This window comes from Miscanthus floridulus, chromosome 1 (assembly GCF_019320115.1).
Source record: "Miscanthus floridulus cultivar M001 chromosome 1, ASM1932011v1, whole genome shotgun sequence".
Taxonomy (NCBI): Eukaryota; Viridiplantae; Streptophyta; class Magnoliopsida; order Poales; family Poaceae; genus Miscanthus; species Miscanthus floridulus.
In genome coordinates, this window is record NC_089580.1 from 34,531,079 (window position 1) to 34,544,518 (window position 13,440).

General features: G+C 45.3%; 2 protein-coding genes across 2 annotated transcripts; both read left to right on the forward strand.

Annotated features, from left to right (window-relative positions):
- Window positions 1-384: 384 nt before the first annotated feature.
- LOC136478279 (type I inositol polyphosphate 5-phosphatase 4-like) lies at window positions 385-4,576 on the forward strand. Its single transcript, XM_066476649.1, has 12 exons — window positions 385-1,011; window positions 1,119-1,206; window positions 1,594-1,671; window positions 1,875-1,968; window positions 2,210-2,314; window positions 2,414-2,911; window positions 3,064-3,199; window positions 3,381-3,574; window positions 3,673-3,781; window positions 3,868-4,010; window positions 4,109-4,364; window positions 4,446-4,576. Exons 1-11 carry the CDS (start codon window positions 982-984, stop codon window positions 4,326-4,328), a joined length of 1,695 nt encoding a protein of 564 aa, XP_066332746.1. The 5' UTR covers window positions 385-981; the 3' UTR covers window positions 4,329-4,364; window positions 4,446-4,576.
- Window positions 4,577-6,042: 1,466 nt separating this feature from the next.
- LOC136454447 (probable BOI-related E3 ubiquitin-protein ligase 2) lies at window positions 6,043-6,474 on the forward strand. Its single transcript, XM_066454870.1, has one exon. The coding sequence runs from the start codon at window positions 6,043-6,045 to the stop codon at window positions 6,472-6,474; it is 432 nt and encodes a 143-aa protein (XP_066310967.1).
- The last annotated feature ends 6,966 nt before the right edge of the window (window positions 6,475-13,440 follow it).

The window sequence follows — 13,440 nt, forward strand, 5'->3', positions numbered from 1 at the left end:
CCATATACAAAAGCTGCAATTCGAGTTCGAAAAGGAATCCATCCCCTACAAATGTGGCATGTAATTGACACTTGCCTTTTTCATTCTCGGCGTTGCCATTTTCGCTCGCTGCTGCTTCACGATTCACGCACCTTTCCTTCCTCCCAAGACCCTCCCCACAGCTCGTGCCAGCTTACATTACTGCCCATGTACTCATTATCATTATTAAGCTAAGCAGCGGCTTGGATTTGAGCGAGCAGGCCGAGAGCGGGGGGTGATTAGATTAGAAAACCCAAAGCACGGAGACAGAGAGATGGGCACGCAGGGTGGGGGATAAAAGAGGCAGGGGAACGGGGAGCCAGAGAGAGAGAGAGACAGGGCAGGGCAGCAGATCATGGGTGGGCGCATTGCATCTCGCTTTCGCATTGCACTTGCACGCACCACCATACGCCGCACTGCTGAGCTCTACTACGCCTACTCCTAGTCCTGTACAAACCTATTCCGGCGTCTGGCTGTACTACCGCTAGCCTTAACCCCTAGAGCGAGAGGGAGCCTACGGAGGAGGAAGGAGAACGAGAGGGCGTTCAGGATTTCAGGAGCAAAGTGCAGACTGCACAGCGGTGCTGCCTTGCCATACTGCTACGGTGCTAGGCTGTGCTGCTGCAGAGGCGCCGAGGCGGGGCATTCGTTCCTCCCCGTTACGAGGAGAGGCCGAGAGGAGGAAGATTTGGTGGGGGGTTTTTTTTCACCGCAAGGAAAGAGGGATTCTTGATCCCCGGCGCGGCTGGTTTGTTGCGGCAAGCTGAAGCATTTTGCTCGGCAGTCGATTCGGTCCAGGATTCGCGGCTCCCGGGTCAGAATCTTGCTCTGAGAGGCGAAATTTCTGCGGGATTTGAGGTTTCCTTCCTCCAGCGATGCGTCCTGCCTTGTTAGGCCGAGGACGGAGGGAGGAGCGTCAGTTCTTCCATTGCTTGGTGCGTGGTTTCGGGGAGTTATGAGACAATGAGGGAAGAGAGCAACAAGAAGAGCAAGGTATTTGCTTGGTTTCAGTTCAGTCTGCGATGCGTCTTGTTGTTCCGTTTGCTGTGTTTTTTATTGATCGAGCTGTGTGGGATTTTTGCTTGTTCATTCATGCGCAGCTCTCCTGGTCGAAATCCCTTGTGAGGAAGTGGTTCAACATCAAGACTAAGGCGCAGGATTTCCATGCGGATTGCGACGCCACCCAAGGTAAACGCTACTTTAGGAATGTTTGCTGAATGGAATTTTCGTCATCCTGCGCTTGACGTTTCTCGCGTTACCAGATTTTCCGGTCTAGTTCCTAGGTTTCATTCAGAGATAGATACATTACCAGCAAACATATCTCGATCCTACACGTTCCTAGTATTGGTCCTTAGAATGTCCCAACCAGACACCTTTTCCCCAAGTGATGCAGATGTTTGTCCGTTGCTGCTTGGAGTTTTTGTATCTTTCTCGTCTCATGGCGTGTTTACCTGTCTTAAGTTTTCACTTTCATTTCCGAGGCAGCAGCTCTGCTCAAACGGACTCAAACAAATGGCTTTTCCTTTGCATCTGCTGCATTTTGTTTGTTTGGGCTAAATTTGCTTAGTGATTCAGGGAGGGACGGGCATGGCGGTGAATGGAGGACCAGCTGCTCAGAGAGGGAGGCAGGCGCAGCCAAGAAAAGCAGAACTGGTCAGTTAAAGCATTTGGACCACGCTTCTCTCCCTTTCTCTGTCTTCAGGCATCAAAGATTGTAGCTACCTCCCTTTTATTTTGCCAGGGCTCCTCTTTTTGCTAAACTGATTTCATTGGTCGTTCAAATAGTCTTTGTCTATGTGTTTTTTACCGGTTCATCTGATTATTCTCTGTTTCTGTTGTTCCTTAATGACTTGTAGACCGGTCGTCGAAGCGGAGTAGTATGGACCGAATCCGAGGAGGAAAAAACGAAGTTGTCGATGCGGCACGCCTCACCGAAGTTCAGAATTACAGGTAGAGTTTCTTTTCTGTCCACTCGATGTGCTTCTTTGCCTTGTGAGATTAGAAACCAAATGGAAAGCGCGGACCAACTGATCTGTTGTGTGCTAGTAGTAGTATAGTAGTGTGCATCTCAGATTTTCAGTGTTAAAAATCAGTCAGTTGTCTGTTTGTGCTTGTAGTTGTAGGTAGTTCTTGTAGTTTGACTTTACTGCTTAATCTGATGAAGATCTCTTTTGTTTCCCTGCTTTTGTAGAATCTTTGCCTCCACGTGGAATGTCGGAGGTAAATCCCCACCAAGGGGATTGAATCTTGATGACTGGCTCCATTCTTCACCTCCAGCTGATATCTATGTGTTAGGGTGTGTAGCGCCATGGGCTTCCTAAATTTTAAACAAAATTTGACTTCATGTTATGCTCTTGAGTGCTGGAAATTGTTAACTTCTTTTTCTTGTTGTCAGATTTCAAGAAATTGTTCCTTTGAATGCTGGAAATGTTCTTGGCACTGAAGATAATCTCCCAGCCAAAAAATGGGTATCCCTTGTGAGGAGGACATTGAATAAAAATCCTGGTTCATGCTGCTATGGTGGCTATTGCACACCATCTCCTGTCCCTGATCCGGTTGTTGAACAAGATGCTGATTTTGAAGGATCATCGAGAAGGCAGGATAGTTTATCCTATTTGCACCGTCGGTCATTCAACCTTAGCCGGAGTTTAAGAGTTGAAGGGAACCATATGCTGCCACACCCAAGGTTGGATCGTAGGTTCAGTGTCTGTGACCCAGTTAGCTTGGGAGGCAGGCCAAGTGATTTTGATGGGAACTTCCCATTCATGGGATCACCAGATGATCATTGTATCGAGGAGGATACAAGCAATGGAGCATATTTTTCACCCTTGCCATATGGCTATGGTGCCTCCGCACCTATGGAAGAAAATTATTATCAGTCAAATACATCTAGGTATTTTTTTTTCTCAAAATGTTCCATAAAAGTTTGCACATACGTGTTTGGTATATATTTTTATTTTTTTTATCATTTTAGCTTAGTAACGTCTATGGTACTTTGTTTCTATGTTCCTGAAAATAACTCCAGAAATGTTGTATTTATACCAGGTACTGTTTGGTTGCCAGCAAGCAGATGGTCGGTATATTTCTCACCATTTGGGTACGCAGCGAAATAAGAAATGATGTGAGAAACCTGAAAGTTTCTTGCGTGGGTAGAGGACTAATGGGTTATCTTGGAAATAAGGTAAATAATGTACATTCTGCATGGTTTTCATTTTTGTCCTGCTACGTATTTTATTTAGGATTTTTTTAACTAGATTACTAAAAAACGGTCCATTGTTCTTCGATTTTATCACCTTGGATGTGGATGGTTATCTGTTGTTACCACAATATAGACTACTGAGCATGCTTTCATTTTGCTGCAGGGGTCTATATCCATAAGCATGTCTTTGCACCACACAACCTTTTGTTTTGTCTGTTGTCATTTGACCTCCGGTGAAAAGGAAGGAGATGAACTTCGGAGGAATTCTGATGTTATGGAAATTCTAAGGAAGACTAGATTTCCACAGGTCCGTGGTGCTTCTGATGTCAAGTCACCAGAAACAATTCTTGAGCATGAGTACGTATTGATGCTCTTTTATCACCTTGGATGTATAATGATGTAGTAGCATCAGAGTACTGGCACTAATTGGATATTCCTTACTTTTCTAATTACAGTCGTATCATTTGGCTTGGGGATTTGAATTATCGGATTGCTCTTTCATACTGCTCAGCTAAAGCTCTTGTTGAAATGCATAATTGGAAACAACTATTGGAGAAAGATCAGGTAATTTGCTACTGCCCTGTTACACTGCATCTTTTTCTAGTCAGTGTGACTGAGGATCATGTTTGACATTACTTGTTTGAAAACAGCTACGGATAGAACGAAGATGTGGGCGTGTTTTCCAGGGATGGAAAGAAGGCAGGATTTATTTTCCTCCAACATATAAATACTCATTCAACTCAGATCGTTATTCTGGAGTGCGTCCCAAAGAAAAACGGAGGACGCCTGCTTGGTAATTTCTTCTGCCCTGTTATCCACAAGAATTGCATCCTCCGTTGAGTTACTCCGAAGGAATTCCCTGATGTATCTTTTATTTTAATCTTATTGAAGGTGTGATCGTATTTTGTGGTATGGTAATGGCCTCATGCAATTGTCCTATGTTCGTGGAGAGTCTCGCTTCTCTGACCACAGGCCAGTGTACAGTATTTTCATGGCTGAGGTTGAAAGCATCCTCCACAGAAGAAGAAACATGGGCTATTTCAGCTCTAGAATTGAGGTGGAAGAGCTTTTGCCATATCCATACAGCTCTGGAGAAATGAAGTTCTACTAATTTGGCTGAAACTTGTTTTCTACTTCAACAACTTAGGTAGGCTTGGTCGATTCTCGATAAAACTGCTTGCTTTTTACATTTATGCCTTGTATTTACACAGCTGTGTTGATGACACAGGTTGCCGGGTTCTTGATGAACAATAACTGGGGATGTAGATTGGCTTGATGATCAGGTGTAAACCTGGCTAATTTTTTTTTCGTCTGGCTTTCATAGCGCTTCCAGTCAGATGGTTGAGAAGAACATTACACAAAAACTAACATAAAGGTAACCACTTTGTTGACTGGTGATTTGTTGCAAAAATCTAGAACTCAATGGTCCTAATAAGTAATAACGTGTTCTCTGCTGGTTGACCTGTTTTTGCAGGATAGTTGGGCAATTTTGCAACTAACCGTTTGCCTGTGGACAGCCATGTTGAAACAAGGATCGGCTTGCATCTGTACATCATTAACCACACAGCTCAGAAAAACCCTTGCCCCCCATTTGGTTCTCTTTTTTTAGGGATGTTAATAAACATACATTTTTTTTCTTCTCCCTTTGCCTTTGGGAAATCTGTTAGAATGAGGTTTTGGGGTGTATCAGGATGAGCATGAGGTGTAAAATCATTGCAAATCGGCAAAAGGTGAAATGATGCTTGAATTGAACTGATCCTTGATCATGATCTCCAGTGCTGAGGGAACAGTGATAGATTGATGTGACTTCAGAGGTTTGCAAAGGTGTAATCATGTGCATAACCTTTTTTTTTTTATCTTTGTCCCTGTGGTGTAGTACCTAAGAAGCAAAATGATGCCTGCGTTTGCTGTGCTCATTGCTGTGGCAGGGCAAAAATATATATATACTAGTTCTGTTAAACCTTTTCTAATTCTACAGGTCAGAGCCTTGTTTCCTGGCTGGAATGCATGATGTAGTTTATCAGATTGCTTGTCCTCTACATCAGACAAGCTGTCTGCTTCGAGAGCATTCATTCATGTAGCCAAGTGTTTGGTTAGTCTTGTGATCTTCCTTGCTGGTGAATGAATTCTTGGAGACAAGTTGGTTACTTCTTGATGAGATAGCAAGGTTTGACTGGGCTTTTGGGCCCAGGGAGATGGGGAGGGAACGGGGGAGTCACGTGCTGTGATCTCACCACTCACCTACACCATCTTGGCGACCTGTACTTGAATGGTCATGGCTCGTGAGATGTGATTGAGAATTTAAAGATTGGTGGCTTTGACTTCTGACCGGTTGTTGCCTGCTGATGTTACTGGAATCCTAGGTGAAGACTGAACAACAAACCTATCTACTACTAGTAGTATCCTAAGCTGTCAAAAATGTCAGAGTGAAAGGTGAAGTCCAACAAGGATTCAGTTGAATCTGGTCAGTTATGAATTCTGATTCAGATTAGGCAATGTGCAGCTGATAATTTGGCTGGTAAACGTTCCCGGGAGTTCCGAGATAGAATAGCGATAGATAGGAGTATATAGAAAAGCAAAGACAGAATTCCTTATTTGACACCAGACAAATAACCTGTTCCTTTCTTGGCCCTCAAAAAAATTTCGTTCCCATGCCGAGTTCAACTTTCATTCCTTATACGACACTCCGTTAGATTTTTCATCCATGAACCGTTAACTGCCATGTGAAAAGATGATTTTGCCCCTGTGGGCCCCACCACCCTTCTCCCTCCTCTCGTCCCCTTCTCCCTCCTAACCGCGCCCGTATAAGCAGCACACACAGCGCAATGGGCCCCACCACCCTTCTCCCTCCTCTCCTCCCCTTCTCCCTCCTGGCCGCCAAGTCGCAGGCGTGGTGCGGCCTGGCGCGCAGCAACGAGGCCGTCGCGTCGGGCCTGCGCCCCACACTCGACGCCCTGCTCCTCCGCGCCGGCGTCAATGGTGGTTGCGGTACGGCGCATCCCGCCGCCGAGGAGGGATTCAGCGAGTCCGACGTCATGGACGACGCGGAGTCGTGCTGCTTCGTGGACGTGACCGAGGACGCGATGTCGGACCCGGCGACGAAGTGGGCGTGCAGGGCGTGCAGCGGAGGCGAGGCGTCGGTGCTGCTGCTGCCGTGCCGGCACCTGTGCCTGTGCAAGGCGTGCGAGCCCTGGGCGGATTCCTGCCCCGTCTGCTCCGGCACCAAGAACGCGGCCATCCACATCGCGCCCAACTGATGGCGTCGGCTCGGCTCGGCTCCGGCGATCTCGCCGCCAACGCCAGCGCAATGAGAGAGGGAGAAGGGTGGTGGGCCCACTGCGCTTATACGGGCAAGGGAGAAGGGGAGGAGAGGAGGGAGAAGGGTGGTGGGGCCCACAGGGGCAAAATTGTCTTTTCACATGGCAGTTAACGGTTCACAGATGGAAAATCCAACGGAGTGTCGTATAAGGAATAAAAGTTGAACTCGGTGTCAAATAGAAAATGAAAATTTTTGAGGACCAAGAAAGAAACGGATCATTTGTCTGGTTTCAGATAAGGAATTCTCTCCGAAGCAAAAGGACGAGACGGGGAATCGATAGATGCTTGCTGCTGCTGCTGCGCAAGAAGCAGAGACAGTGAAAGATAAAGCGGCAGTAAAAGGGAAAGGAAACTGATGTAAACCCGACCCGGTGCATGTGAAGGATATCGGCCTGCCTGTTCATGCTTTTGACCGTTAGTGGTGAACAATGTCTCTCCTGCAGCATGGACTGCATGGTGCATGGATAGTACGGTCTCTTCTTGGTCTTGGCATCGAGTTGACAGACGCTGGCAGACGACATCTTTATGGGGCTCTTGTACGAGCGGAGCAGGGTCGTCGTCGTTCTCGTTAATTCGGCCGACCTGATCTTCTCAAATACTGTATCCTCCATCTAATTAACCACTTTTTTCTATAGTATAAGTGTACTGTGATAGTAGTATATGCCACCGACTTTAAACATTTTCCCTTGGCGCCGACTTGTGGCTTGTGTGTATACAAATATATACACAAACATCGATGACGACGGCAGCACGCGAGCGAGCGAGGTGGCCCTCTGGTATTGGCTCTGTTCATGCTGCAGCTTTTAGTTACCAACACATTACCCACACTTTGTTGCCTCGTGCTCTGTGCATACTACGAGTACTCTGCGGTGTTCTGCAAATCTGCAGTGCTGGTTGGTTGGTCCTGGTGACCTGTGTGTCTGTGTGTGATTCGATAAAAGAAATACGGTCGTCACAGTACGTGCTGCGTATATTACGCAGTAAGGAGCCTGTTTGGGTAGGAGCATAAAAGCTTAGCCCAATATTTTCGGCCTAAAACCATAGAGTTTTACAACTCCTTAAAAAAGTATTGGAAGGAATAAAAAGGTCATCTTCAAAAGTTTCTAATAATCCACTCTTAAAATATAGAAGACAATTTTATACCAGGAATTATTTACTATTTCTAAATTATCCTAACCACTTTTATATATTATTTCTCTCACTTTTATATATTATTTCTCTCTTGTACATTTGCATCAGGAACTATTTTCTATTCTTTATTCTTTCCACGTCCTTTTACCTTTAGATTGCCCGACAAACACGCGCGGGAGAGAGAAGATACGCGCGACTCGGAAGCGCGTAACTTTACGCGGAACATGGTGACTTTTCCCAAGTTATAAAAGATTAGGAGGATGAATTAGGAGTTGTTGGAGAGGGATTTTTTTTCTCATCTCGCTAAAAACCAAGGATTAGGAAGGGATTTAGGGAACTCTCGGAGATGCTCAACAACTAGTAGTAGTTCACTAAGAAACAAAGTAAAGTAAACTAGTACTAATAGCTACAGTACTAGTCTATATATCCAAACATCATACACTAAACTTTAGTCACCTAGATTTTAGTTCTAGTAACTAACTAGTAGTAGACTAACAATTAGTCATAGGTGATCCAAACGGATCATAGGTCAGGCAACACACCCACTAAGTACATGTCGTTGTTGAACAAAACATTTTAGGTATTGTTTATGAGAATACCTTTTTTGTGTAAAACCAACTAAACTTTTTAAGTACGCACTCATGCACACGCAACATCTACAAACAACTGAATTAGACTGACAAATTTGAAGATTGACAAAGTCATCAAAGACGTCTTGTTGTTTGTCAACGGGCACATCACCTACCATGGAGAAAATAAACTCCGTTAAATTGTGGAATAAATTCAGAAAATGTGATCATCAACCAAGGTGGATAGGTTTACCACTAGGAAGTAGAGTATATCTATAAGGGCATGTTTGGCATGACTTCTCCTCAACTACAGCCCCTTCTCCTCCAGACCCAAAAACAGCTCTCGCTCATTTACTATTCACCAAAAAACATCCCTCCTCCTATAGTGTTTTGTACCGCTCCTTCGACTCCTCTGCAGAAGCTGATGTTGGAGCGAATTATTTCTGAAAGAGAAACATGAGAACTCATGGCGAACAATTTGAAATCCAAACTAGAAACGTTGTTCGGATTCTACCGGAATCTACTCCAGAACCATTTCAACTTTGACTTCTATTATTCACATTTTTTAGTAAGAATCTTTTTTTAAGAGTTATTAGTTAAGTAAAATAAGAAGTGTATCGTTGGATTGGTTGTAAAAAAATACTTTAGGCGTATCATATAGTTCTGGCTATATCTATCTACATTGTACAAATTGCCTAATACCGTAAAACCAAGGTTTCTGTGATCAGTCAGAGCTTACCCCATAATTGGTTTGTTCAACTTTTTTTTTTTCAATCGGAACAATATTTTTCTCTCACAATAATTCAGCCAAAACAATATTTTTCAGCCAACCAGCAAACGGGCAGTACGAGCAGCACGAAGATGCGAGGAAATTGACGTGCTAGGTCCCTAGGTCACCACTAAATATGGAGCGAGAATGTGCAAACGTGACAGAGGATGACGACACACGGGTGCGGTCCTTCCGGCGCGGCACATGCCACGGTGCGCGCGGCATCCTCATGTCACGTAGGAGTACTACTACACCCGTCGAGGAGTACTGGAAAACATAAAAACTCTGCACTCTGATCTCTACTCCCTGCAGCCCTGCTGCGTACGCCCTCATGCCATTGGCCATTGCCATGCCACGGTACGCATCTCTGCCACTGAAACCGATGGGTGGGTGGGTGGATGGATCTTGGCCTTGTTTAGATTGAGGTTACGAATCAGTATTTGGTACTGTAGTATTTTTGTTTGTATTTGATAATTATTGTCCAATCATGGTCTAACTAGGCTCAAAAGATTCATCTCGTAATTTACAATTAAACTGTGTAATTAGTTATTTTTTATCTACATTTAATACTCCATGCATGTGTCCAAAGATTTGATGTGATGGAGAGAGGGTGAAAAAACTTGCAATCTAAACAAAAAATCTTTGGACACGGAGTATTAAATGTAGATAAAAAAATAACTAATTACACAGTTTGATTGTAAATTACGAAACGAATCTTTTGAGCCTAGTTAGACCATAATTGGATAATAATTATCAAATACAAACAAAAATATTACAGTGCCAAGTACTGATTACTAACCCCAGTCTAAACAACAAGGCCGAAAAAAAACTCGAGTACGAGTACAGTGTACAGAAATGAATGCATGGTTGGATGTGAGCTCCAGATAGATGGATGGATGGATGGACGGACGGACGAGTAGACGGCCAGCAGGGGCGCGCGCGCGCAGGGCCGATTCGTAGTGGTAGTGGGCTAGTGGCTGCACCGGCCTGCACTGCATGTGCTGCGTTTCAGGCTGCTTTTGAGCTGCATCGATCTGCTTGCATGCAGGCTACTCTAGCCATTTGCATTGCCTTGTTTAAGACCTCGGACGCGACTGTGGCCGCAGCTGTTTTTGATGCATGCCGCTCGCTCTCGGCTCTCTCGCTGCTCCCGCCTTGGCCGTACCATACGATTTATTTTGCAGCTAGCGGAGTGTAGTACGTGCATGGACGTTATTAGGTGAGGAAATGAATCGCGTTCTCTGGTCGAGTCAAAGTTAGTAGTTTACAATTAGTACTGCGAAACTAAATGCATGCACGACAGAGATCATCAGGTGGTGATGACTGAATTTTACTGCCACTTGAAGGCGCCGTGCCGGGAATTCGTCCTTCACATCACTCCTTACGTACTCCCCGGCCCCGCAATGCGGAGTAGTACCAGTTGAGAGGGAGAGCAAAGCGTATACGTATGTGTATACGGTATGGATGTGCTAGCAACGACTATACCGGCAAGCTAGCTTGATGGCTGCAGCACATACGAAAGGGCCCCAGCGCGCCCCCAATGCGGCAATGCCCCATGGCTCATGGACGGCGCTCTTGGTATGGCATTGCAATCCGTGCCAGTGCCACCAGAGCACGGCTCGCTAGTCCCACATTTTCGGTGCAAGACGTCCAGAAACTGCAGATGCCCCGCAGTAGCAGTACCCGCCTGCCTGCCTCCTGCCACCTGCCACTGCACTAACTTCACAGCTACGAGCTAGTAGTAGTAGTAGCTAGCTGCTCTCGGTTAGGAGTACCGTGGCGTCGTAGTAGTACTGAGCCCAGACGACGGGACAGCATTCCCATCCCATGCACATGCGAGCATGTCGGTGACGGCACGTATACGTACAGGCGTACGTGCCGCCTGCATTTACGTGCTGCATGGAACTGTGCCTGTGCGCGTGCGTACTATGTGCACGCATACGACGCAAAGTTACTATGGTCAAGGTCAACACATGGCAGCACCCCAATATAATGGTTTGCCTCAAGCATGTACGTAGACAGGGTACACGTCGTCGTTCACGTACCCGAATTGGGCCGCCGTGCATGCACGCGCGTGCGCTGTGCGCTGTGCGCAACAGCTCGCACTGGCGGAACTGCTACAGCGCAAGGCCGTTGTTTGCTACTGCACACACCGCGATCCATTAGGACATGCATGGGATGGGAGCATACATGCTCTCGCGCCCGCCGGGGCGAGCCACTATTCACGGAACGCACGCGTCTGCCCCATGCCCCCATGGCATGGACCGTCAGCCCGGCGCGCGCGTGCGTATCGCTCGTATGCTCACGTACAGTGAACTTCGTCTTCCTTATGTCCTCGCTGCCTTTTTTTTCGTGGATTCGAAAGTACAGTACATTATTATTGGAGAGATGAGATATACGTACACATTTTGTTAGGATTTGCTCGCCCTGTTTGTACTCTGTTTTCTCCCCGCCGTTCTTTTTTAGTCTGTTTATATACTGAGCAATAGACACATGATTTTCTTAGCCGTAAGATGTAAAAAGAATGGCTCATATCAAATTTCTCCTTTTCTCCATTCAACACACGCCATAGTAACAATCATGCATGGCGAAATACTACATACACGGGCAAGAGTATACATATCAACCAAATACGCGCTTGTACTAAGGTATAAAAGAAAGCTGAAAAAAGGAGCACCAAATGTTATAGATAAGAAGGGAATAAAATTAATTAGTCTTGGATCTCTAACCTTCACCCAATCATTTTAAGTATTAGGTTAGAAAAATAATCATGGTAATAACAGGAACAGAGAAGATACTCCCTCGGTCCCGAAAAGGATACACAAAAATAACAACATTAACTAGCTAATTGGACTATTAAGTAGCTGATAGAGGAGGTACATTGTGGGGGCATATAAATGTTGAGGGTGCCAGGCCCCTCTCAACCCCTCCCCTTCCCTCCTCTCCTAATTGTCCGCTAGAGCCACTGCCTAACACTAATCTCCTGATGTCTTCTCCTTCAAGTCCGTGGAGCTCTCCACTCTCCTACAATCGCTACCTCGTCGTTCGATTCTAGTGGCTCAACACCGCCACACGATCGTTTTCACGCTAACTGAGCTATGATCCTGATGCCCTTTCTCCTTACCCTATCTACCCCCCTCCCCCCGTGTCTCAAGGTTTCGTGTATACCTACAGGGCGGCCTCCTCCCTCCCTGCTCTACATCTCCAGTGTTCAACAGTTGATGGAAAACAATAGTTAGGCTGTTCCTAGCTAGAGACAAACACTCGCGGTGAAGTAATAGCTCATTTGCTACGTACTTAGATATACACTAGATATATAGTAAAAATAATGTATCTAGAAAATGTCAAAACATCTTATAATTAATTTGGAATGAAGGGAGTAGTAGCAAAATTAAAAACTCTCCCTTTGGTTCAATTTATGCTGATCTAGGCAAGCATATATGTGTGGCTGTTAGATCCGCTAACTACGTTTTTTTAGCAAAAGATCCGCTAACCACTGACATGCCTTTTCTTCTACACCTAAAAAGCATCGATGGGTTTCGTCCAACCCGACTTCGTGTTGGGATAAGAAAAGTTGTAAATCCTCGACGTTTGTAACCTCACCCGATATAGTGAAGATTTACTGGCTGGTGCTCGTGGTTTTTTCCGTTTCTTGGAAGGGTTTTCCACGTTAAAATCTCGTGTTCCCTGTGTTTGATCTACTATTCTTCATAGTTATATTGCCTACTGTTTCTAACAGTGCCTGTGACACAGCTCGTCCGACGCTCCCTCTGATTTTTTTTTTCCAAAAAAAAACCTTACTAACGTGCACTCTGAGCCGCGTTCCAAACAGCAAAAAGCCTGGTGTCGTTTAGATTTCGCAGGATATTGTTACCTACACAAACGACGCCTCCGACACGTCCTACCAGCTGTTGTTTGTACTGCCTGCAGCCGGCATCCTTTTGGATCTGGGGCCCAGCCAACCGGGTCGCATGCAGACCCAATGCTTAACAGACTGGCCGGGAGGGCGTGCGTCAGAGCATAGTCATTAGCGGTAACTAATTAATTAAGATACTAGGCCCATAATGCATGTAGTTGGGGTAAAAGATGAGGTTCACTAATTAATTCCAATATGTATGCGAACAATTTAGAGGTGAAAGTGGTGCGGAAATTTTCCATTCCCCTCCTATCCGAATCCTAAATTTGAAGATACGCAAAACAATTTTAATATCCACATGGATACGAATAATCCAAAACCGATTAAGTGCGGACACCAAGTACGTACGAATAATCCGAATCCGATTGTGTGCGGACACCAAGTACATATGGATTATCCAAAGTTTAGAATATGGTATCCGAAAATTTCTCTTCCTAAACTAAAACTTAGAGGAATTCAGGATTTTTTTAAAAAAATTGGCATCCAAGTGTTTGACTCCATCATCCCATCGGTGATTTTT